Here is a 26,246-nt window from a genome sequence, read left to right as displayed (position 1 = left end):
TCTGACCTAGACAATTCTTCAGCTAATGCTCTTCCCTCAGGTGACTCTAGGCAGTGTCCAGTTAACAATTAAAGCTAACAGTATTTGCAAAGTGTAAGTTGCTCAGCTTCTATGTGGGTGTGTGGTGGAGTTTCCCTGAGGCTTCTTCAGTTGTCATTAACATTACAATGATTACATGTGCACATCTGCTTAGTGATATAGGCTACAGGACTAGTGATGGCAGCTTCATAATTCTAGTGGCAAGGACTTACAGATGTGGCTCTTGTTTTCCCTTAATGGAAGCCATATCAGAGGGGATGCTCCCCTATTAGAATTAACAGAGTTCACCAGCAGCCACAGTGGCTCAAGCCACAGATCAAGCTCTTGCATCCAGGGCAGGGTATTGGGAAGAGATACTATTGCAAGAACTTTCTCTGGGGGAATACAAACAAATACTCATTCACCCCAGATTGGACATCAAGCACAGATCCAAGTACAATTTTACCAAAGTCCATTTTTAAAAATTTATTGGTCTCACTTATACTGCATGTATGAAGGGTTACTTATAGGATCATAGAGGATCCCCAAACAGCCATATTCTCAAATATTTCTAACCCAGCCTGGATGACAAGTTCCCCATAGTGGCATAGACAGAATCTCCCTGCAGCTGCCCTTTCACACTCTATATATTATGACTTCAAGAGAATGAGAACACATGCAGCTTCACAAAATTATACTTAGCTTGGAAGGAGGTGTAGAAAGAAGTAACTGGAATCTCAGGTGAATGTCCAATGATCCTCCCTATGCCCTTCTTCTAGGAGGGAACATCAGCAGTCAAGATCATGTCAACATATCTGATATTGAAGGTTCTTTGTGATAGTTACACCTGCTCTGATGAAGATGGCCATGGCTTTTTGTGCTTGAAGGACAGTGTTCTGCAAAAGCTGCAGAGTCAAATCCCTGAGCTTAGGACCTTACAAAATATGCTAGCATATTTGACCTGAGTGCAAGTTTACATCCAAAGGCCCTAGTGGATATAGTTCAACACCTAAGGCAAGGTCAACATGCACTCTAATAGCTCAGAGCATCAGCTTGGCTCTGAGGACAAAAAGGTACTCCAAAGCCTTGGACCTTGGGAGCCAGGTCACAGATTTAATTGAAAACTGTGAGCAAATGGGAGAGACAGTATTTCAAGCTCTAGTGAACACACTACACTGGGGTGGCACTGGACCCTGGCATGATAAGACATGGAAGTAAATCCAGGTTCTGAGGCTGGGTGTAGCAGAAGCAAGGGCTTTGTAATGGCAAGTTGCTACCAGATACACTGAGATAACCGCAGCAGAGCAATACAATGGTGTCTCTACTTGGGAAAGGCAGGTGATCTTAACAGCACCACCTCCAAGAGGTCAGCACAATTGCATTGCAGATAGTTACAGCACTGTGATTGTTTGACCTAGAAGGTAAAAATAATAGAGGCCAGCCAAGGCACTGATGCCCTAGACTGCAAGGCACTGTATCTTCTCATGCTACTAAAGTGTGTGCATACCTTTTAGCAGAATCTGTATCTCCCTGAAGGTGAAATGCTTTATCAGCTGTGAATCCAGAAAAGTGTGACACTTTGTTGGTGTACCAGAATTTAGATTCCCTAGTGACTTCCTCCTTGTGCAGAAGACTTAGCAACAGAGTCCTCCCAAATGTGTCATTGCTCCAGGAGTTCAAGGCTCTGGGTCCTAAGCAATCAGGTGTCATCACAGCTTTTCTCAATAGGAAAGTACAGCAGAACCAAATGCTATGAGTGCTTGGCAGTAGTGGTAAGGTGCCAGTGGAAGCTCTGCTCAGGGACGGCCCATCGCATAGCAGGTGGAGGGGAGCAGAGCATCATGGAAGGAGGAGTGCAATGGCTTCTCATACTCAGAACAGAGTACATATGAGGAGTGGTGGAGCATGGGCTGGAAACACGGGGTAGTATCTGCTGGGAAAGCTCAGCTGATGAGCCCCAGGAAGCATCCTCAGCTGGGCTCAAAGACCCCATGAGTCTCCAGGAGTGAGGATTGTAAATGTCCATGGTAGTGATGGGAGCTGAGGCATCCCCTTGCTTACCTTTTCTTCACAGGGAAAAATTCCTCTAATCCCAACTTGACCTCACCTAGAGAGATGAGGAATCGGAGGTTTTGTATTCCTGTATTTTTCTTTACAGCCATCTGGGGTTTCTAGACTCTAGCCTAACTTTTGACACTGCAACACAATAATGTCATCTACAAATGTATTGGGCTATGTTCCCAGCTATCCTGGGATGCATATGGCCTGTACCTGCCAGGGCTGCTTATGATTTGTCGTTGTTTTCTTGTATATTCCTTTAGAGATTTGGGGGAAAATGTGGTTGTTGATTTTTCTTTTCTTTTTTTTTTTTTTTTTAGTTTTTTTTCTTTTCTTTCTTTCTTTTTTTTAAGATGGAGGAATGCTAGGATTTTCCAGTGAGCCACTTTATTCATGCCTAGCAACTTAATTCTTAAAGGAGGGATGAGACAGCATCTCCTCAGGGGTGCCCTGAACACAATTTGAACTTACTGGGTAGCCCTGTACCGTTACCATCTTGCAAGTGGCATGAAGACATGAGTGTATCTGTCTTGGTCACAGAATTGTGACAATGCCTGCACCATGCCTAGACCAAGAAGGCTCTTAATAAATGCCTGGTGAAGTTGGAGAGAGAGAGTAGAGGCACTGAAGGAAAGGGCAGGAATTGGTAAGAGAAGACAATTGATAAGAGAGAAAGAAAAGAGATGAAGAAGAGAAAGAAAGGCAAAAAAGAGTGCTGGAACATGGGCAGAAGATAATAACCTTGTTGGCTTCTGTCTTGTGTTATTGAAGAGAAATGCTGTGATATTGAACCCCCAGCCAACAATGAGAGTTCAAAGCATCATCTCTTTCATTGTTTAATTCTAGAGTAAATGCTGCCACCGTCCTTTAGCAGAATTATGAACTATGTTTTTATTTACTTACATGGTACAGTTCTTAAGTACTTAACATGTTGTCTTTCTCACAGAATTAGAAATATCCGTGAACTTTCAGTTCACAGCCACTGTCCACTGAATGAACAATTTGTGGGTAACACTGTGATATGTGACATTCTCTATTCAACAGTTGAACAGTCCTTAGGACTTCAGAATTCTGTCACCCTATAAAATGAATACCTTTATTATTATAGGATGCTTTCTTTTTTTTTAAACTATTCACTCTTTTGTAATGACCTATTCTAAATTGATGTGTGTGCTTAAATGGATTTCACATGCCGTATCAAAATAGCAATATTAACAATACTTGCCACAAAAAAATCTATAAAAATTACAGGGAATGTATGCATTCAATATACTTAGAAAAAATTATTTCTTTAGATGACATCAATTTTAAGAGGTATCAACATGCAACCAAGATGTACAGACTTCATTTTCAGCATTTTCTTGATAAGAAGCAATAGTATGTGTTGGTAAAACATTCAGATTCATCAAATAAGCCCTCAAGAACAGATTTATTGCACAAGCTAAAGTTGAGAAAAGGATACCAATATGCTATATAAAAAAAAAAAGACTATATCTTTAGGTCCCCAGATCCTAATGTGACAGGATATTATTATCCACTAGAGCCATAAAGCCTTTTATAGAGATATTTTCCCCTTTAGCCCTGTTATTTTAATTTGTGCACAGATTTTAACACAGGCAATTTCCCCCTGCAAGGGCTTTTCACTAATAGAATTATACTGTCTTAGCTCAAAATGGTCTTTGGTTCTTAGTCCACTGGGCTCAAAAGATTATTTTCTTGTGGTGGAGAGCTCTCCACACCGCCCAGGAGCGGACCATTATCTGCACTGAGCACCCCAATCCTCTCCATCCTTCAAGAGGCTCCACAGCTGGGCCCAGCATGAAAATGACAGGCATTAGAAAGCTCCAAGAGTTTATTTTCCTCTGGCTGGGCATCTTGGTTGCTGGATTCCCGTCAATGCCATCACAACGCATGCCTTTCAATAAAAAGTGATCCTAACAGGATTAAATGTAATTTAGAGTCAATAAGGAGAAGTTTGCCATCGGGCAGAATTATAATAGACAGTGTGATCAGAACATAGTGGATCTGGAAGGTTTTCAGGAATGCATTCTACTGTACAAAAATGAAACACAGAGGGCAAAGAAAATGTTTATTTGCTGCCAAACCTTTTCACTGGTTCTGTCTTCCATGCAAATCAATTCACAGTTTAATAAGAAGTGTGTATTGTAGTTTATAGGGAGGGAAAAAGAGAGGGAGACATTTGCACCGTAGAATGCAGAAAACTTCATTACTGATCTTCTTTATACGGATGGTAAATAAAATGTTTTTGGTTCTGCAGAACATGGAAACTGAACCCACAGAGTGCCCACCACAGAATTACATGTGATGAAGAGCAATTCTTAACCCATCTGGTGGCAAACAGTGCTTTGGAAAGTGGTCACTCTTCTAGAAAACAACCCTACATTCCCTGGGCAAGATGGATCTGGAAAAGTAATAGAGGAATTAAGATTGGGTTAGAATTTCAGTCCAGGGGAGAATGTGCCTACACTGTGAGAGGACATGGATGCTTTGTTGGACTAGCCAATGCATGCCACTCATGTAAGGCAATTGCTTTTGTTTAGATGAGAAGGATTGGAAAGTAAGACAGGTATGGAGCAAGGGCTGCTTAGCTAAATTTTTCTCCTTTCTGTTTCAATCTTTAACCAACACCAGCAAAAAATAGTAATAGTAACTACCACTATTATCATTAGTGAACTATAGACTTGGTTACTTTTCATGTATCATCTCATTTTTTAAATAACCCTGTATTATTTTAATACTCACTTAGTAGATAGTAAAAATGAAAAATATAAGTTGCTGGGGTCACATGTTCTAAAAAGTACAGAGATGAAATAAAATTCTGGGTTCCGTGTGCTTTCTTAACCATCATATCTTTCAACTGGAAGCCGAAATACAAAACTTGGATCATGGGGAAAATTTAGGTTTGGTGATTCATTTCTTGGAAAAGTACCAAACTTTAGGAGACACAATTCCAAAACAAAATGGCCTGAGTATGTAAACAAAGAGAATGTTTGGTATAGACGGTGGCTGTCTTTATAAGGGAAGAAGCTAAACATCTAGTACTCTATGAAACAGCCAGCTGGAAAGTATGGAAAATTGGATGAAGTTTCAGAGACACAGAGGAACTTATATAAAAGGGTCTGGGGTTAAACTGTATATCAGGGCAGCTGTCTGAATGTTTCTAGAAATCATTAGCCCTGGGCACTAGGCTTGAATCTCCTACATCATTGCCAGAAAAAAAAAAAAAAAAAAGTATGCTTGATATCCAAATAAATGTTGTATGGGTTTCCATACTGGATGTACTACTTGATATCTCTGTGATTGGTAAAAGTTATTTCCTCACTACCACAATTCATTTATGGGGGGGGGGGCAGGGAATCACTATAGAATATCTTATGGGACCTATTTCAGGATTACGGAAGTCATTTCACATCTGAAGTTTCAACTATAAATTCAAATCTGACTACATCAGATAGATTAAATCAAGAACTTTATACATTTATAAATTACTCACAGATCCTGAATATGACCCTAGGTAGAGAAAATATGTAGTAGGAAGATTTCCTGTGTCCCACCTGGCCCACAATTGGGACAGATTTCTCACCCATAGTCCTGCAGCCTTTTTATAATATAATCACACAGAGGCTTAATATTATTTATAACTGCTTGACCATTAGCTCAGGCTTATTACTGACTAACTCTTACACTTAATTTAACCCATAATTCCTATTTATTTTTAGCCAGATGGCTTGGTACCTTTTCTCAGTTCTGCCTTGTCATCTTGCTTCCTCTGTGACTAGTTGGTGACTCCTGACTCAACCTTCCTCTTCCCAGAATTCTCCTTGTCTGCTTATCCCACCCATACTTCCTGTCTGGCTACTGGCCAATCAGAATTTTATTTATCAACCAATCAGAGCAACACACATTCACAGTGACATTCCACAGCAAAAATACAAAATGAATAAAACCTGAAGTTACCACTGAACAAGTAAACACATGATTAAAAGTATTGTGGTTTTTATCAATTTGTTCCTGTTAAAATGGCTGTCATCAAAAAGGAGAAAAATAGCCATTATTGATGTGGACATGGAGGGAAAGGAACCCTTGAACATTGTTGGTGGGAATGTAAATTAGTTCAAATATTTTGATAACATTGTGGAAGCACCTTGACATTACAAAAAAAAAAAATAGAGCAATTTCACTGTTGGGCATTTATCTAAAATTAATTCAGTTAGTCAGTTTAACCTGAATACTCATCAATATATGAATTGTGTAAAAAAATGTATTCTTGTATTAAATGTTAAAAAAAAAGCATAAGATCTATCATTTAGAACATATGATGTGAAGGAATTTCTGATACATTTCTATCACTTAGGGAAACATATAAAGGGAGCTGAAGGACATGGTGTAAAGGAAAATAGGCCAAACACAAAAAGTTACCTGTCACATGATCTCACTTGGAGGTGAAAGCTAAACAAACCCAACTCTTGGTAGTGTGTCTTAGTTAGGGTCTATTTTTTTAACTTTATTTATTCTCTGTGGCTAACACATCATGTATCTTGATCTCATTCATCTCCTCATCCCTTTGTATCTGCCCTCTGCCCTTGCAAACCACCCCCCAAAATTAAAATAAGTTTTAAGAGAAAAGGAAATAGAGGAAAAAAAGAAAGAGAAAAGAGAAAAATCTAATCATGGAAATTGTAATATGACAAGGTGAGTCACACAGTAAACATTTTAGTCCATACATCTTCACTTGCAAGTGTTCATTGCAAAGAGTCATTGGTCTGGTTTGAGGCCTCTGGTTTCTGCTATACTATCAATACTAGGCCCTCACTGGGACTCCTCTTGAATAGCCTGTTGTTGCCCTGTGTCATGAAGATCTTGCAGCTTTGGATCTACATGACCAGCCCCTTTACATGTTCCAGAAGATTCATAGATGGGGTGAATTGGGGAGGTGGGGGAGCGGCAACTCATAGCCCTGGTTCTGGACCTGGGTGAGAGCTCCAGTGTTGCCCAAGCTAGTTCACCCTATGCACCAAGGAGCAAAAGGTGGGACTGGTTCTCTTGCTTTCACAGCCTCAGGGCAGGCTCACCCACATCTCCACCACCAGAGTCAGGTCTACTGTATTATACAGGCAAGGTGCAGGGGCCACTCTACTGAGTGCTGCATCTGGTGAGGGGCAGGAACAGCTCTCCCACTCTTATGGCCTCAGGGCCAGGCAGCTCTCCTATCTGCCACAGGTGGTGAGGGGTAGAGAGGGGCATCTCTCCCTTGCCCACTCCACCATATGGCAGATGAGGGTCAGGGCCAGGTCTCCCATACTCACATTCTCAGTGCCAGCTCACTCACACCCCCATCAGTAGAGTCAGGTCTAGTGTGCTGCCCAGGTGAGGTGCAGGGCCCACTTTCCCAAGTGCTGCAGCTGTTAAGGGGAAAGGATTAGCCCCTTCTCTTCCCTCAGGGGCTGAGAGGGGCATCTTTTCATATTCACCACCATATGCCAGATGAGGGGAGTGGGTCAGCTCTTCCTTGCTCACATTGTCCAGCCAGCTCACCCACTTACACCACACACAGGGTCAGCTCTATTGTGCTGCCTAGGTGAGGTGCAGGGTCTGCTCTCCCTGGTCTGCAGCTGGTGAACAGTACCAGTTTCCCTAGAGTTGCAGCTAGTAGGGGACAGAGCCAATTCTGTGCAGCTATGTTCTTTCCACCCTCAGTGGTAATAGGAGCCATAGACATTAACAGAGACCATGGCTACAGAAGGGTCACAGACCCAGACAAGGGTGTAGCAGCAGCCTAGGCCTGGACATCACCATGGCCCCCACCCACCTCAGTCCACTCATCATCACTTTCACCTCTTCAGATCTCCCTCTTTCCATGGGATATGAACCACCCTGTATCCCTCTTTCTCCCCCATAACCCACCTTATATTTGCTCACCATAATAGTGCCCAATCATCCAGTGACACAAGTTACCCAGTGGGCCAGTGTTTTCTCCTCTCAGCCCAAGGCAAGCTGCTATGGACAGGCTTGTGGGTCTCCTTGTCCCACTCAGTCATAATGGCACTCAACGGGGTCATGCTTTCTCATTGCTGCCCAGGGCAGGTTGCCTTAGTTAGGGTTTCTATTGCTGAGAAGAGGCACCACAAGCATGGCAACTCTTATAAAGGAAAAACATTTAATTGGTGTGGTTTATATTTTCAGAGATTTAGTTCATTATCATCATGTTGCAACATGGTGCTGCAGAAGCTGAGCATTGTATATCATGACCAACAGGCAACAGGAAATGGTCTGAGACATTAGGTATAGCTTGAGCATATATGAGACCTCAAAGCCTGCCTCTACAATGACACACTTCCTCCAACAAGGCCATACTTACTCCAACAAAACCATACCTCTTAATAAGGCCAGTCCCTATTAGTTTATGGGGGCAATTACATTTAAACTACCACAATAGTACAAGGTAAAGTAGTGGTTAATGAGGACCATCATTAGGGAGAACAAAGGGCTTGAGGACATATTAATTAGAAAAGGAAACCAGGCATTGGGGGAGTAGCCCAGTGGTAAAGCACTCATGTAGCATCTACAGAGATTTGGGTTCAATTCCCACCACTAGAAAAAAAGAGCTAGGAAGAAAAAGTCATGTACAACAGAAACACCAATTAATTACTCTAGACAAGAGAAAGTAATTAATCTTAAAACTGTAATCAGCATTTTAAAATCCTTCTTGTAGGTTGTTTTTCTGGTTAGAACAAAGAAAATGCTGGTCACTTTCTATCCATTGCATGATCGCTCCTTCACAGAGTCATTGTTGACTTATCTAGCCTTCATTACCCAAATGTCCAATAAGTCATATTGACCATTGAATCTATATCTGAGCTTTGTCATAAGAAGGTATGCTCTCATTGTCTAGTTTAGGGCTGAGAACTCCATGGTCTCTTATTCTCTTTACTCTCTGACTAGTTGCAGGCAGGACTCTGTGTTAATCACCATCTACTGCAAAAGAATCTTCCCTGATGATGGTTGAGAGAGACACCGATCTTCAAATAAAATGATGTCATTAGGAATCAGTTAAATACTATATCCACTTGGCAGAGTAACAGTAGTAGGTTCTCCCGATAGATTCTTGGCCACAATAAAGGTGCCAGGTATGAGGTTAAACTTATCCATTCAGAAAGTAGTTAGTTACTCTCATGACTTTAATCATTATTGTTCAAGTGGACATGTCTTTTGGGGATGATCATTATTGTAGCTCACAGGGTTAAAAGCTAGGCAATATGGATGATTACTTTTCTCCTCTGGTTACATGCATGCAGCCTGCCAGCGCCATGAAACTAGCCAATAAATAAAGATGAAGGACTCAGATGAGCACCAGCTTGATTTCTCCATGTTCAATGATTCAGGTATATGGGATCATTGTGGAAGAGGAGACAGAAAGATTATAGGAGCCATAGATAATGAATGACTGCAAGGAAGTAGTGCTTCTGGGTGTAGCAGGACAGTTGCACATATGAACTCATAGAAGTTGTAACAGCATTCACAATACCTGAGCAAGCTCAGGAAAGACATCTGATAGACACTGGGAGATGGGGGGCCAGTTTTCTTTAATAGCTTGACCCTTAGTAGGTCATCCAAGTGGAAAGTGATACATGGGGGAGGAGTTGAGTAGCACAAATTGTGCTTGCCTGGCTTCAAGTCGTTATGCAGCTTTGAACTCCTATCCCTCTGCCTCCACCTCCTGAGTTCTAGCATTACAAGCATTCATTACTACACTCAGCTTAGATGATATTCCTTTGACTGTGAAACAATATATGACCATCCCAGGTGACCAAAAAGATTGCCTCCTCTACATATGTACAATTAATTATCTCAAGTCTCTATCAAGCTACACAAAGTCCAGGTGATTCTTCAGAGCCACTGCATTGTGGCTCTTCAAAATTCTGTGTAGGTGAGTTTAGTAAACTTATACTGATTCAGTCACAGAACACCTCCAACTGCAATGATGATATAACACATGGAATCTTCTCTGTGCAGCACATCACTGAAGGAGCTTTGAAGTGTCATGACATGCCTACTAGCAAACAAGCCAACCAAACTAAAGAAAGTCAGCATCTTTTCTTGGGCCCATTGAAGAACTGAGATCTAGTGGAAAATGGCTGCCATGGACATTAGAGGAATAGACAGGCAGGGCAGTAAACCCCAAATTAATGGAAATCCATGCAAAGAAATTTCTGTGTGAAACAGACCCATGAAAGGAAACCTAAACAGACTCAATGAATTGCAGAGGTTTGACATAGACACATTCAAGAGTGAAACAGATGGCCCAAGCTAACATACCCTTCCTGTGTTCTAGGAACCTCTCAATACACACTGTATATTTACTTGCTGATGTGACTGTCTCGGCATTTTGCACATGGGGAAGCTGAGGCACATGGAATGTCAGGAAGTGGATGTATGTCACTTGGCTAGAACAGTTTTAATTTTTAATTTGGGTTAATGTTAGATTTACAGAAACATTCCCTCAGAACTCTTGGTGATGACAATACTGTATTTGCTGGATACCATCTACCAATTGCCATGCAGGCAAGAAGGTAAGCACTAGTCACTGAACAATACTCAGACATATGGAAAGTCAGTCCTCCTACTTCAAGAAATAACCCTTATATGGGAACCAGTGTGGGGAGGGCAGATAAGAGAATAATTACAGGGTATTGTCAAAGTGAACTTTTAGGCATATATAAAAATATCACTATGCAAATGCAACTCACTATCATTTAACACATGCTGATAAAATGTTATATAAAAACCCCACATTCTTCACCTCTCACAGTTAGGAATCATCCCTGCCCCCAACCTTAAGTAAACACTTTGATCTCACCCTCTCCACCCCACCCACTGCCTCTCTGTACACAGCTGTTGCCCATACCCAAAGGCCATGATAAGGTATGGCAGTCTTTTATAACACCATTATTTAGAGCTCATCATGCTTTAGGATTTGCACCACATCCCTCCCAGGACAACTCCAGCCTAAAACATTATGCTGAGTGATGAATATGTGTTCTCCAGGTGAGGTGTGCTGCTAGTAATTAAACAGTATTAATTCCATCAGCTTTGATTTACATTCTGAGCTCCCAGTAATAAGGCTCAGCATTCTATTTTCTTTCTGACTAACACTGAGTAATAGAATTGGTGTTTAAGGATTATCATATAAATCTATTTTTTTGGTCAGTCAGTATTGGGGAATTTTTTTCAATATATTACAAATGTATTCATTATTCTCAAGTTTGTAAAAATAATTAAAATCTACAGGCCACACACAAATTCCCAGGACATAAAAACATGACTGGCACTCTACTGCCAAACACTGAGGTTGCCAACTTCTTGGTTTGAGGCTTTAATGAGAAATTACTTCCATCTTTTCATGCACTAAAGGACTCAGGTGGAAACCCCTCCCTTCTCAGGAGTAAGGAGACAAACATTCTGCCTATCAGAATGAAGCAGCCTTGTCATTTTGTGTATATTTTTAGCAACCTGCCAATTGTCTATTTCAAAACATAAACTATAGGTTTAAAAACATAAAAAATTTTCTCAAATGTGATTATCAAGATGTAGACAAGATGTGTTCACATAACAAGAAAAAGAAAAATTCAAAAGTAAAACAATCAAGGGGGAAATGAAGGAGAAATTCAAGTTTGTCTAATCTATCACAGAGATCTGTAGGTCTCCCTTTATATAAAGCATGGCCATCACCACTATCAGGTGGCCTTCCACAATTTGAATGCCATGTCTATAGGTGCTAAGCATAATGAACAACTCTTGCTTTTTCATTTAAAGAATTGAAATTCTGATTCTCGGACAGGCAAAGCAGAACCAATCTTATTCTTAAATGCTAAGACAAACCATTAAGTATAACACTAATTGAAATACTATAGGGACTGTGAGAATTTTGTGGAGGGAAGGGGAAGTCCATCAGGGTTTTTATGTGTTCTTGTTACTGTTGTTTGTTTATACATCTTAACCCCAGGATAATTTATACTAAGTTATATGACTAATTGAGGGGCCCCACTAGTGTGGTTCACCTTTGGAATGAAGAGCTGCCCCGGAAAGCCATAAGAGGGATGCAAAAGACCGCAACTCTGGAAAGAAGCATGGGCATGTGCAATGCAAATGTTTATTTCACCTGGTAGACCAAATGTGACAGACTGTTCTATCTACAATGGAATATTAATTTTCTGGTTTTTGAAAGGAAAACACAGTGCTCATTTGTATTGTTGTAAAACTTGTGAATTTGCCCCACAGGATAAGTAATCCTCAAAGCAGCATCCTAATTAAAAGGAAAACTCAGTTGCCTTGCAAGATAATATAAGAGGGCATATAAATTGTAAACAAGATGCATGGTAAAAATGAAAAAGACAGGCTGGATTGGAAAGGAATGAAATAAGCTTTGGAAATGTGCTTCTTAAATGAACACAAATTGTAAGATAATGTCTCATTGAACAATAAAAATAACAAACCAGTGGCAAAGATGTAATAGAATTCCCCATGTATACCATTTTAATCTTAATATAATTTTCCCCAGTGCATCCATGTTTATTGAACTACTATGACCGATTCTTTCTCACTCTGTCCAAAGTTACTGAGATTGTGTTCTCCACTGTAAATAATTCCCTTATAATGAACACGAAAACGATCCAGAAATTGACCGGAGTTTATAAGAGGAAAAATGACATTTCATCTACTCACAGAAAAGGCCTTCCAAAGATGCCAAGTCTATACATATTTTCCTCAGGGAAGCAGCATGAGAGGACAGGAAATCCTTCCTGTTTCCTACTAGGTCATCAACTTAACACCTTTGTGTCTTTTCCTGTCCAGAAAATACAGAGAGGACTCCCAGGGGATCCTAACATGTAATGTGTTGGATAAAGAGCTGATGTGAGACATCCTTGGACCAGTTAATAAATATACATGTGATTTGGGCATATAGAGTGGACTGCCTCAGTTTCCCAATCTGCAAAAAGGTTAATAATAGTGTCTATCATCACATGAGGATCGAACTGCACATAGGATAGGTGTGCTGAAGGTTGAAATGAAACTCCCAAAGAAATCCTGTACCTACTACTGACTCCCACTGAAACAGCTCAGCAAACCACAGCTCCAACCAACCCCATGGGCATCTTTAACTTCTTAGTTTGCAGTGTAGTAAATCTCTGTCTCTCCTTTGCTTACACTCATGTTGGCCATTCAAAGAATGTGTTTATTTCACGAGATTTTAAAGTAAGTATTTATAGAAATACAACCAACCCAAGGCTCAGGAAACATTACAGAAGAGGGAGGAGGATGAATGTAAGAGCCAGAGGATAGGGCCCTGTATGATGAAATGCTGTCTTCTGGACATAACATGGAAATTGCACTCAGGAACTCACTGCAACTATGGTTACCTGCCCAGGACCAAGCCACCAAGATCAGTCAGTATTCCAGCATGAAATGCTAATTGGACTAGATGGCTTTGTTGTTGTTCTTTTTTTTTTTAAGAAGAAGAAAGGACATGAAAATGGTAAGGAAGGAATGGGAATGTGTTGGGAGAGTTTATGGGAGGGCAAAGTAGAGCATAGATAGAATCAAGGTACATTGTATACATGCATAAAATTGTCAATAATTAAATGTTTTAAAAATAAATAAATATTTTTTTAAAAAAAATATAATAACATGAAAGATGGAGATCATGTCCTGTTTATCACTTTGCTTTGAATTTGGTATTGCTGTGTAACTGGAATCTGGGATTTTGCTAAATATTACCCAAATACTGATTCTGGGGGTGAGGGTACAGCTTGGTGCTGGAGATTCTGCCTAGCAAACACAAAGTGATGTGTTCCATCTCTGACAATGGCATGCCAAACAAAGTAAGGCAAAGCAAAGTATTTTCCTTCCATTCAAGCTTAATTCATTTTATTATTTTCCAAAGTTCATTAGACAAAAGAAAGATATATATTTAACAAATCATGAACAAAATGTATTGTAAACACATTAACAAATACATTTCATTAAATATATTATCAGTTCTTTTGTTGGACAAAATGTATACTGTGGCTTTTAGTTTTGCTATTTTGTGCTAGATTAAATACTGGAAATTTTAATGAATCAAACACTAACAGAGATCTCCTAAGCAAAAATAACTATGCACCCAAAGTAAGCAGGTGCACAAATCTACCCTTATAGGAATAATTCTGCTGTTAGAGCCACAAGTCAACAGTGCATTATCTTCATAAACTTACCATTCTTTTTTCAGAAAATTTTTCTAAGAGTTAAAGTTGAAGTTTCCAAATATATCCAGTTTTTTTTTAATGAAAATCAATTTCTGTGACTCTCCATTTCACTATCTATAACACTTTGTAATAAAATGCAGATAACAAATAGAGATTCTCATGGCATACATTCCTAGGATCCAGGCTTTATAATCACAAAACACTGAGAACAGAGGCAACTTGAGGTTATCTGAGACAATATCACCAAAGTAGCTCTCAATCTTGCCAGCAGCAGAGGCTTCTGCAAAGGACACTTCCCAGTTGCCTTCCTTACAGAGGGCTTCCCAGGCCATTGTTTCGGATGACCTTGGCATATTCTTTGGCTGACCTGTACGGCACCCGAGGTCTAGCAGGATCTTCAAAATCAACATGGAAGAGGCCAAATCTTCTGCTGTACCCATTGTTCCACTCAAAGTTATCCAGAAGCGACCATGCACAGTATACTTGAAGGTTGACTTCATCAACATGGATAGCTGAAATGGTTTTTGAAAGAGTCATTAGCATTTCTGGGAAAGTTCTGAGAACAAATATCACTGAGGAGCACTGGGCACTCCTTTCTAGTGCCCAGCTAGGGATCTCAGTGGGGATAGACAAAATTCTTCTTTGTCTTTTTAACCACAGATACAACACTGAAATAAAGTTAGATTTGGGGTCTAATACCTATGTTGATTAGCTTAATTTAGTTATTCCACAGTATGTACCATCATCAAAGCATCAAGTCCTACACCAGAGCATAAATGAATATTTGTCACTTAAAATAATGCCCCTTTCCAGGTTTCTGTTTGACCTGAGCACGAGTTTCAGTTAAGGAGTTAAGTCACAGACAGGCATGGGTGACACAATACCCACAATCTCAGCATGAGGAAGTCTGACACAGGAGGGTGGATGCAAGTTCACAGATTGTTGGTTCTACTTAATGAATTGTAGATCATCCTGGGTGGCATAGTGAAGCCTTATCCCAAAATTAAAAGAAGTTACTTATTATTCTAATAATGTAATCAGTCATTTTGACATTTTTTCATTCTTTTGTTCTCTTAATGCACATTTTCAGTGCCCTTTCCAGTGTACACACACACACACACACACACACACACACACACACACACACACACACACACTTTCCTAGTACTCAGAAGTGTATTCAATTAAAAACACATCCACCATCACAGTATAGCTTCTAATAGCTAGAAAAATCTATTGGTCAGTTGGAAGAGATGATAGTAGCATTCCCAAAGAAGCCTGTCCCTTATATCCCCATGAGCAAACTGGTACATACATGTCTTATAACTCTGAAATCAGATACACCAGACTGAAAAAGGTGAGTACACAGCTCTGGCCATGTCTACAGACAAGTATGAAAAACTTAAAAATATCATAGCAACCTCTGTTACTGGCCACTGTAGCACTATAACAAAGACAGAGTAGCTTATAAACAATGGTTAATAATAATTTGTCATAGTTCAAAGAGACAAGAAGTCCTAAATCAAGATGATGTCAACTTCAACATCTTGTGGGGTGCTATGGATATCGCTCTGTATGAAACCAGTGCTATGGATATTGCTCTGTATGCTGTGAATGTGTTGCTCTGATTTGGTTGATAAATAAAATGCTGATTGGCCAGTATCCAGGCAGGAAGTATAGTATAGGCAGGATAAGCAAAGAGGAGAATTCTGGGAACAGAAAGGCTGAATCAGGAGATACTGTCAGCCAATGCCATGAGAAGTGAAGTGTAAAGATACTGGTAAGCCAAAAGCCACATGGCAAAGTATAGATTTAGAGAAATGGGTTTTAAGATTTAAGATCTAGCTAGCAGGAAGCCTACATCAATAGGCCATACAGTTTTAATTAATATAAGCCTCTGTGTGTTTATTTGGTCTGAGCAGCTGTTGGCCCAGGGAGGACTGGAGAAAACTTCAGCTACAGTGGGGGACTATATCCAGGTTTATTAATGGCACCTTCTTGCTGTATCTTCATGTGGCAGGAAGGGAAAATGAGCTCCTTCATATCTCTTCATATATTGTCATCAACCCCATTGATGATGACTTTTTCCTTACTACCTGATCATGTCACAAAGTCCTTACCTCATAGTACCATCATCTTGATAGCTAAGTTCTCAAGACGAATTTTGGAAAGACTCAACATGCTTTCTATATCTCCTTGCCTATGCCCTCCATCTAGACTGAGTGATGCTTCAGCCCTTTAAGAACCAAGGACAAGACTGTATGCACAAGACTTGCACAAGATTAAGCTGGACAAAATCTCAGCATGGATGGGGGAGAGGGGACTCAAGAAATCCCACCTCTAGCTGAGGAGCTATTTGCAATTGATAGCTTCTGGCAGATAGAATGTCAATTTTTTTCAGGTATATGTCCTCTGAAAGGCTATCCATGCTCCAATAGATTGTCTTAAACACATTTATATACAGGCAGCACTAAATGAATTCCGTGTTATGATAGTTTGACTATAATTGGCCCCCATAATCTCGTAGGGAGTGGCACTATTAGGAGGTGTGGCTTTTTTGGAATGAGTATGTCCTTGTTGGAGGAAGTGTGTCACTGTGGGGGTGGGCTTTGAGGTTTTCTATGCTCGGAATACCTCCCAGTGAGTCAGTTGATTTCCTATTGCCTGCAAGATGTAGCAGTCTCACCTCCAGCACCAAGTCTGTTTGCGTGCCACCATACATGATAATGGACTAAACTTCTGAAACTGTAAGTGAGCCACCCCTATTAAATATTTTCTTTTTAAGAGTTGCCATGGCCATGGTGTTTCTTCACAGCAATAAAAACTCTAAGAGAAGTGAGTTAAAATATAAAACATTGAGTTAGGAAGGGAAATGACGGAGTGACAGGAAAAATTAAGGAGAAGGGAATGGGGCTAGATTTGGTCAAAACACATTATAAATATGTGACTGAAATTCTCAAATAACAAAAAAGGAAAGAAAAGCTAAAATCATGGATCATTTGGGCCAAAACTGCACATGTACATAAATACAAAATAAATTCTCTAGAATTTATGTGTTCTCTAAGTTCATCATTTCACTCCATGCTAGGAGACCAAAGTGGGAGAAATCTCTAAATCATTTCCAAATAGTTTTCATTGTTTGGTATGGAGAATAGAGCTTATATTTTTAATTACTATTTTATGTCTCTCAGAATTTTGAGATCATGTGAATCTTTGCAAAAAAATCATATTATTTGTGAAAATCAGTCAGAAAACTGTGTCTATGACCCACTAAGAGACATTTCTCCATTTAGAAATGAAGTGAAAGGCTGGTTTTTTTTTTTAACAAGATGGCCATATCGCTCAATAAGAAGGAGAAAATGAACATTCATATAATAAATCAGATTTTAATTGCACTGGGGACTGCTTTCATCCAGAGCGAGTCCTGTAACTAAATATTTATCAAATCAAGCTCTACTCTCATTTTTTCTTTGGTATCAGTCTGTATTTTTCAAGTGTATTAAGAGCACTGTACATTTCTTCTACTATATATCTGTAGGTCTCCAAATCTTAAGAGTTGTGTTTATAGAGTCAAATACTATGCAGACAAAATATCCCTGACAGGCTATGTGATGCATGACCCCAGATACAGTTGTACCAAGAGACAAGCAACGTGTTTTGATTAGAGAGCTTTTTATAAATGGTGTAGGGAAAGAATTAAGCCAAGTTCTGTTGACGTTTTTAAATGAAATTACGCTTAGAAAATGAAAATACAGAACATTCAAACACATTAAGCCTTACAAGACTAAAAATACTTATGAGACATCCTTTCTTCTCTTATCTGCTGTCATTTGCATGTATGCCTCTGCCTTTGTCAAGTATAATAATATGGAAAATGCCCTTTCTTTTAATAATTTTTTTTTTTTAGGAATCCAATTTAAGTACAAAATGACACATCTCTGTCTAAAAACTACAAAAGCCCAATACTCAGATAGAAAACAGTAATCTCCTTTGCTTTGTAAATCAGTCTGGGGCTATGTGAGAACATGCATGTTTTCTTTCCCACTTGTAGAACTACTACAGCCCAACAAGAAAGCCTGCCAGGTACAAAGCCAGACAGTTTCTGAAAACACACACAGTCCCACTGATCGTATACAAAAGGACTGATTCATGTGCTAAACCAGGGGATAAAAATGAAGCCCTGCCTGCTTGGAAGGGAACAAAGGGAAATCGTGACAATTTCATTGTTAACTGCCAGGAGTGCAGCGGCAAGCACTAAACTGCCCGAGTGACACTGGTGGATGTCTCTGCATTTTCACTGCAGGAACACTCAAGTGGAGAATTACCTAGTTAGGTTCGGGAGCTAGCCTGCTGGAATCCTTCTCACCAGGCCATCACTGGGAAAAATTACAAAACCACACCGGAACCTGCACGCCTCTCCTCTCCCAATCTCCTCGGGAACGGAAAGAGACCATCATCACATTTCTTGTCACCATGATTTATGAGGTCCCAGATCTTGGCAGGGGAGAAAGCACTTCTGAGAATTTGCTTTCTTTTCTTTCTTTAACCAGAGTTGGAGGCAAAGTCAACACAGACCAATAGGAGTTTGGACAGCTACACAGCATGCTAGGATAAAAATGGTACCTATTGTAGAGTCAGAGTATAATATGGAACAAGACTGTTGGAAGATGCAGGGATAAAACTTTTAGGCTTACTTCCAGTTAAGCCCTTCTAGTTATAAGAACCCCACGTTAGCACTATATTCTACAGACTTGTACATTCAAAGCAACACACACACATTATATATATATATATATATATATATATATATATATATATATATATATGACTTTCTGTACATAAATGTCTGTGTATACTATACATACTTTGTCTAGAAAGAGCCAAACTAAAAAGAATGAAGGCAAACATTAACCCAAATAACCCTCATGTACTCAATATGCTTAACCAACAGCTCTCTAATTGGCTTTAAGGCTTTGTCAAGACGAAAACAATGCCTGGTACTTGCAACCTAGCCAACTGCCCATGGCTACTGTACTCAAAGGTCTTGGCAGAGAACCTACATCATAACCCCTAACTACATTCTAAATATTTGTGTCTTTATACCCACAGATAACTTTAGTTCTTCCTCCTCCCAAGTTGGAGTCTGTCTTAAGTTAAAGTCTTTATTGCTGTGATGAAAAATCATGACCAAAAACAACTTGGGGAGGAAAGGATTTGTTTGGTTTACATGTCCAAAGTCACAGTTCACTGAAAGAAGCCAGGTAAGAACTCAAACCAGGAGGAAACCTAGAGGCAGAAGCTGATACAGAGGCCATGGAGTGCTGCTAACTGGTTTATTTCTCACAGCTTTCTCAGCCCAGGAGTGGTACCACCCTCAATATCCTAAGACCTCCTCCATCGATCCACTAATTTAGAAAATCCCTATAGGCTTGTCCAAACTTAAGGAGGCATTTTCTCAATTGAGATTCCTTCCACTTAGATGACTCTAGGTTGTGTCAAGTTGACATAAAACTAGCTAGCAGAGAGCCCCATGCCCATTTTTCTATTTACCACTTCATAATACTTACATCCTGCTATTCCCTTCTCAAGCCCCCAACCTCACCTATGATCCTGTTATACTTTCCTATTCTCATGGTTACTCACATCTGAGAATTTTAAATTATGAACCACAGATTAGAAAGAACATACAGCATTTCTTTCAGGATCTGAGTTACTTCTCTCAATATATATTTTTTATATACCTGTCTATTTATTGCAAATTTCATTTTTTTCTTTAAACCTGGATAGCATTTCACTGTGCCTATGTGCCACTTTCATTATACATTTATCTGTTGAAGGACATTTAAGTTGTTTTCATGTCTTGGCTATTTTGAATAGGGCAGCTATGAACATCACTGAACAAGTATGTGAAAAATAGTGTACTCAATCCTTTAGGAATATGCCAAAAAGTGGTATAGCTGGGTTGCATGGAAGCTTTTTCATAGAATTTGAGAAAGACATTAGAAAACTCTTTGCTAAATTCCAAGGAGATAACAAAATTGCATCACTGATGTCCAAGAAAATATATATAAACAGCTGAATAAAATAACAAATATATCTAAAAGGATTTGAAAATTGAATTAATAAAGAAATAGAACTGTGGGTCTGCAGAGATGGCTCAGTGGTTAAGAGCAAGTTCAACTCCCAGCAACCACATGGTGGCTCACAACCATCTGTAATGAGATCTGGCACCCTCTTCTGTCATGCAAACATACATGCAGACAGAACACTGTACACATAATAAATAAATCTGAAAAAAAAAAGAAAAGAACAAAGAAAGAAAAGAAAAGAAATAGAACCGTGTGGTGGTATTGTGTTCCCTGAAATATTGTGCATGCTAATAAACCTGTCTGGGGTCAGAGAACAGAACAGACACAATATTCAACATAGAGGTTAGGCAGTGGTAGCACACGCCCTTAATCTTAGCATTCCAGAGGCAGAGATCTACCTGGATCTCTGTGTATTCAAGGATACAGCCAAGCATGGTGACTCACACCTTTAATCCCAGAAAATGAGCCTTTAATCCCAGGGAGTGATGGCAGAAAGCAGAAAGGTATATAAGGCATGAGAACCAGAAACTAGATGCTTTTAGCTGGTTAAGCTTTCAGGCTTTGGAGCAGCAGTTCAGCTGTGATTCATTCTGGATGAGGACTCAGAGGTTTCCAGTCTGAGGAAACAGGATCAGCTGAGGAACTGGCGAGGTGAGGTAGCTGTGGCTGGTTCTGTCTCTCTTATCATCCAGCGTTCACCCCAATACCTGGCTCCGGATTTGTTTTTGTTAGTAAGACCATTTAAGATTCATGCTACAGAACTGTAAGCTGAAATTAAGATGGAATCAAAAAATTCAATAGCCCAACTAGGAAACTCAGAGGAAAGTCTTCCAATGAGAAAGAATCAAGAAGAGGATAGAGAGCTGGGTGGTGGCGGTGCATGACTTTAATCCCAGCACTCGGGAGGCAGAGCCAGGTGGATCCTGTGAGTTCAAGGCCAGCCTGGGCTACCAAATGAGTTCCAGGAGTTCCAGGAAAGGTGCAAAGCTACACAGGGAAACCTTGTCTCGAAAAAAACAAAAAAAAAAGATAGAATATTAGGACTCAATGATGAAGTAGAGGATCTAGATGAACTAAACAAAGAAAACTTTAAAAAAAATCACAGGAAGGAAACACAGAGAAAATGTGGGAAACAATCAAAAGATCAAATCTTAAAGCTGGAAGGTGGTGGCGCATGGCTTTAGTCCCAGCACCAAGGAGGCAAAGGCAGGTGGGTCTCTGAGTTTGAGGCCAGCCTGGTCTACAGAGATAGAGTTCCAGGACATTCAGGGCTACACAGAGAAATCCTGTCCACAAAACAAAACAAAACAAAAGATCAAATCTTCAAATTATGGGCATAGACTAGAAAGAAGAGTCCCAGATAAACAGCATAGACTACATTTTTCACCAAGATTCTAAGAGAAAACTTTACCAAACTACAGAAAGACATACTCATACAGATTCAAGAAACAATCACTAACTATATAAGACCAAATAAAGACCCCGTGGCTTATTATAGTTAAAACACAACATATGTATAACTGTAAATTATTTACAGGTACAAAAGAAAACTCTAAGTCACATATAAAGGAAAGCCCACTAGAATAATAGTTGACTTTTCAGTGGAAACTCTGAAAACCAGAAGAGACTGGAGCAATGTACTGCAAGTTATAAAGAACAATGATGGCCAACCTAGGCTACTGGATGCAGCAAAAATGGCTGCCATACTTGAAAGAGAAAAATCAACTTTCCATGATCCAAACAGGAAAAAAAAAAAAAAAGAATAAGCATGGCAAAGAGACTCTGGAAAGAAAACAAATGAAGCTATAGTTTAATGAAACATATCGCAACTAAGAACATAAACCAAAAATAAATAAATAAATACATACATACATAAATAAATAAATAAATAAGACTGCAATCTACAAATGCCTTTCAGTAATAATTCTAAATATTAATGGCATTGCTTGTCTCTTAGATCAAAAGACACAGGCCAGCTGAGTAGATTAAGAAACAAAATTCACCTTTCATGGAAATGATGTGGGGGGGAAGAGAAATGATGGAAAAACATATTCCAAGCAAATGGAATCAAAGAGCAAGCAGGCACCACCACTCTAATATCTGGCAGCTGCTTTTGTCTGATAGAACTTTCCAATGTTAGGAAATGTGAAAATTTGTTTTGTTTTGTTTTCTGAAGCTCCAGAATCATGTCATGTGGAAAAGCCTAAAGTGCAATCCCCCACACAGAAAGCTATGACCACAATGTGGTAGTTTGCATGAAAATGGGCTCCACAGGCTCCTAAGGAGTGACATTATTTGAAAAGATTAGCATATGTGGCCTTGTTAGGGTAGGTGTGGCTTTATCTTATTCCACCATAATGATAATGGATTAAACCTCTGAACTGTAAGTCAGCCCCAATCAAATGTTTTCCTTAATAATAGTTGCCAAGGTCATGGTATTTATTGACAGCAATAGAAACCCTAAGTGAGACACACATTATTAGGGATAACAGTGACAGTGACTGGACTTAAGCTAGTTACTTGGAAGTATAGTCACTAATTACTCAGCAAATTTAAATATGGCTCTTGCATGAATGTACCCTGATAGTACCCAAGCAGATGGAAGGAAGGATGCACACCCAAATTCTTTTGAATGGAGGTACCAACATTCCACATCTCTAATTTCTATTATAAATATGTAAGTATAATCATACTGGATAATCAAACATAGTCAAACAGGTATAGAAAATAATTAAGAACAAGGAACCGACTGATAACACACACAAACTCACAAAGGTCTCAGTTGTTTGAAATGCTATCAGAATACACCATAGCCAGGTTTACTGAGATTAGGGCAGAGAGACGACTTTGAATGCTCTTTGGCATTAGCAACCCATAAAACTGAAGTCGGTTACCTGGGAAAGGGACGTTCTGTGAGTTGAAAGGAAACTTATTTCTTACATGCCAGTGGAGACATTGAGATCTGCTCCCAAGGCTGTTGTAAAGGTCATATGAGATAGCATGAACCCTAGCACAATGCTCAGCTAACACTGAGTTTCTCTTTTTCCCTCTATGGTCATTTGTTGGGAGAACACAGAACACATGCTGAAGAAAAAAAAAAATGACTGGGAGACAGAAAGGGCACAGAGATTTGGGATTACACATGAACAGGAGCATGACCATGTAAGGGCACAGTAATGAGACGGTTATCTGCAGTCTAAACAGAGGAACCTAGAAGAAGCCATGGCAACTGGAACCCACAGAACTACAAGAAAACAAATTTCTGCTCATTCTAAACCTAGTCACATAGACAATGAAGATTGATGGTCACAATACCTGATGGTTTTTTATATCTAACCAAGTTTGAGACTCATCAGATAGTGACATGCACCGGCATCTACTACGGTGTGCTTCAAACCTAGATTTAGGCAGCTTGAGGCCTACACATGTGTGAAACTCCAGCTAGGGAAGTACTATGCTAAGGGAAGAGTAAGTTCCATGAGGCAACTCCTTAAATAAATAAAAAAAAAAAAATGGATCACCACTGAAAGACCATAGAAATACTAAATGCTCGCTGTACCTGCATGCATTTCAGCCCACTGCTCAGTTGAAATCTATCTTCCTTCCCATTCAATCAAAGGAAATCTTCTCAGTCGCCACATAGAATGGGTTAAATAGGGGCATCCAAAGAGGGAGCGTAAGCACTGTATGTGATATTATCTGGATATCGGAGTCTTTTCAAATATAACTAAGAATCTCAAGATAACAATCTGGGTAATAGTGATCCCTGTGTGTCAAGCACCCTTGCAACAGAAGAGAAAGGGAGAAGCAATGCCAGGAAGAAGATGCAGAGGTAGAGGTGGAGACCGAAGTAAAAGGTTCGCAAGCCCAGAAATGACAAGGATTGCTAGCAGCCACCAGAAGCCAATTGAGAATCATGGAGAAAATTCTCTCCTCTAACCTCTGGAAGGGAGTACAGTTCCTGCTGACACCTTAACTTTGGAATTCTACTTCTGGAACTGTGAGAGGATATATTTCTGTTGTCTTTAAGTCACCAGGTTTAGGAGAATTTGCTAGCACAGCCGCGGGAAACTAATGCACCACGCTCTTTCATCGTGGTTGCCAACTGGGCTCCGAGTCCCAAACCACCCACCTGGTCTTGCTAGGGGCTTATGAGCATCTCTCTCAAAGTCTGTCAAAGCCAGAGAAAGAAAGCCTTCTGGGGACACAGTTTGAAGCCTATTTTCTGGCAATTGCCCACACACTAACTTTGAAAATGTGATTCTCCGAGTTTGGTTGAACAGTACAAGTTCATTACAATGGAAGGAGAGCATTAGCTGGGTAGCATCCTGCAGGAGACCTGGCACACCGGCTGCTTCCCCTTTCTTTGGAAAAATAAAGGCATCGGGATGATCTAAACCAAGAAAGATTCACAATAAGACTCTCCTCTCCTCTCCCCAAGTGAGCATTAGTAGCTGGACAGAGTTCGTGAAAATACCCAAATCACCCCAACATAGAAGGCCCCACCTACAGATAGGAACTCTTGGTAACAAGAGCCACAACTCTCTGAAAAGAGAGTCTTTGAATATCCGAGCTAATTTTTAAATATTTTATAGGAAAATGCCAATTAGCCAGAAATGAGCTCCACAGACTTCTTAATTAACTATTATTCCTACTCTTTCTATTACACTGGGGGGGGGGGTGCTGCAAATAGCAAGCAATTAAAAGGGATCATATAAAAATTCATAATTGTAAAGCTGATCTGAGACTAGGTATATGTCTGCATCACCTTCCACAATTTCTCCATCTATATTAATTACACAGTTACTTCTGCTCCAGCCAAAAGTTGCTATTAAAGGAACCAATGTTCTTCCCAGCCAGAGGAACATCAAAAGTGCTCTTTCTGTCCCCTAGTCCCTTTTCTACCCTCTTTCATGCCTTCTTTCCCTCTGGAACTTGGTTTCCTCTTCTGCAAAAAAATGGAGGTATTAGCATATCTTCATAGGATAACAGTGAGCAATAAATAAATTAATACAGATAGCTCTGGGAAGAAGGTTTGACTCCTAGCAAAGCCTAATACACACTACTCAGTGGCTGCAATTGTGGCTTTTATTGCTCTCCAAGTCTGGGAGGGTGAGGAGTGAAAATCTGTTCCATCTCTTCCTCCATCTGGTTTCCAACAGCTTTCAGAGGATGTACAGTCAGCACAAAGTGCTCAGTGCTGAGAAGCAGTGAAATTGGGTGCCAAGGGAAAACACAGCATCTGGGACAGGGTTATGCTCTGTGGGAATGGGTCAGCTGTGGGTCAGGACAAGAAGTCAGTACTGACGTGGAACTTTGGGTGATGCTCCCAGAATACCAGGTGGGACTGTAGCTCCTCTAGTTGAGAGAATAATGGGAATTAGTAGTATCCTCCTTGACATTTCTAGGACAGATGGTCAACATCTATCCTATATTTATGAAATAAATGTGTGTCAAGTAAAAAAAAAAAAAAAAAACAAGGTACAGAGTATATGATGACTTTTTAAATTCACAATTTCAGCCTATATGTAAGGAGGGTGTTCATCCAGTTATCACCCTGTAAGCATTTAATCATAGTCTCTGAAAAGTAGAATGAAAAGAGAGAGGGGACATAAACAACTGTAGCATTTCCTGAGTATTTGAATACCATCTCAAAAGTTCATTTGTATCAAGTCCATTCATCTTTGCAAAGAACCTATCAGATATTATCATCATCTATATTCTACACACAGAAGGGTGCTGATGTCTTGGTAAGATTCATACAGCAAGTAAGTGGGTTGAGACAGAAATACAAAAGGACAGTAGCAGTAAAGCCCAC

General features: G+C 39.8%; 1 protein-coding gene across 3 annotated transcripts in view; it reads right to left on the bottom strand.

Annotated features, from left to right (window-relative positions):
- Window positions 1-13,792: 13,792 nt before the first annotated feature.
- Window positions 13,793-26,246, bottom strand: part of LOC102928098 (cytosolic beta-glucosidase) — a 142,617-nt gene continuing 130,163 nt past the window's right edge. The window contains exon 6 of one of the 3 annotated variants that reach the window (XR_013042898.1): window positions 13,793-14,851. Coding sequence is in view for 2 of the 3 variants with exons in the window: in XM_076546281.1 (XP_076402396.1) it covers window positions 14,649-14,851 (203 nt within the window). In the remaining variant the exon portion in view is untranslated. The remainder of the gene's footprint in view (window positions 14,852-26,246) is intronic. The other 2 variants (XM_076546281.1, XM_076546278.1) reach the window with 2 other exon arrangements.

Source organism: Peromyscus maniculatus, chromosome 10 (assembly GCF_049852395.1).
Source record: "Peromyscus maniculatus bairdii isolate BWxNUB_F1_BW_parent chromosome 10, HU_Pman_BW_mat_3.1, whole genome shotgun sequence".
NCBI lineage: Eukaryota > Metazoa > Chordata > Mammalia > Rodentia > Cricetidae > Peromyscus > Peromyscus maniculatus.
The sequence above is the reverse complement of the archived record's forward strand: the minus strand, read 5'-3'. Positions and strand labels throughout refer to the sequence as shown.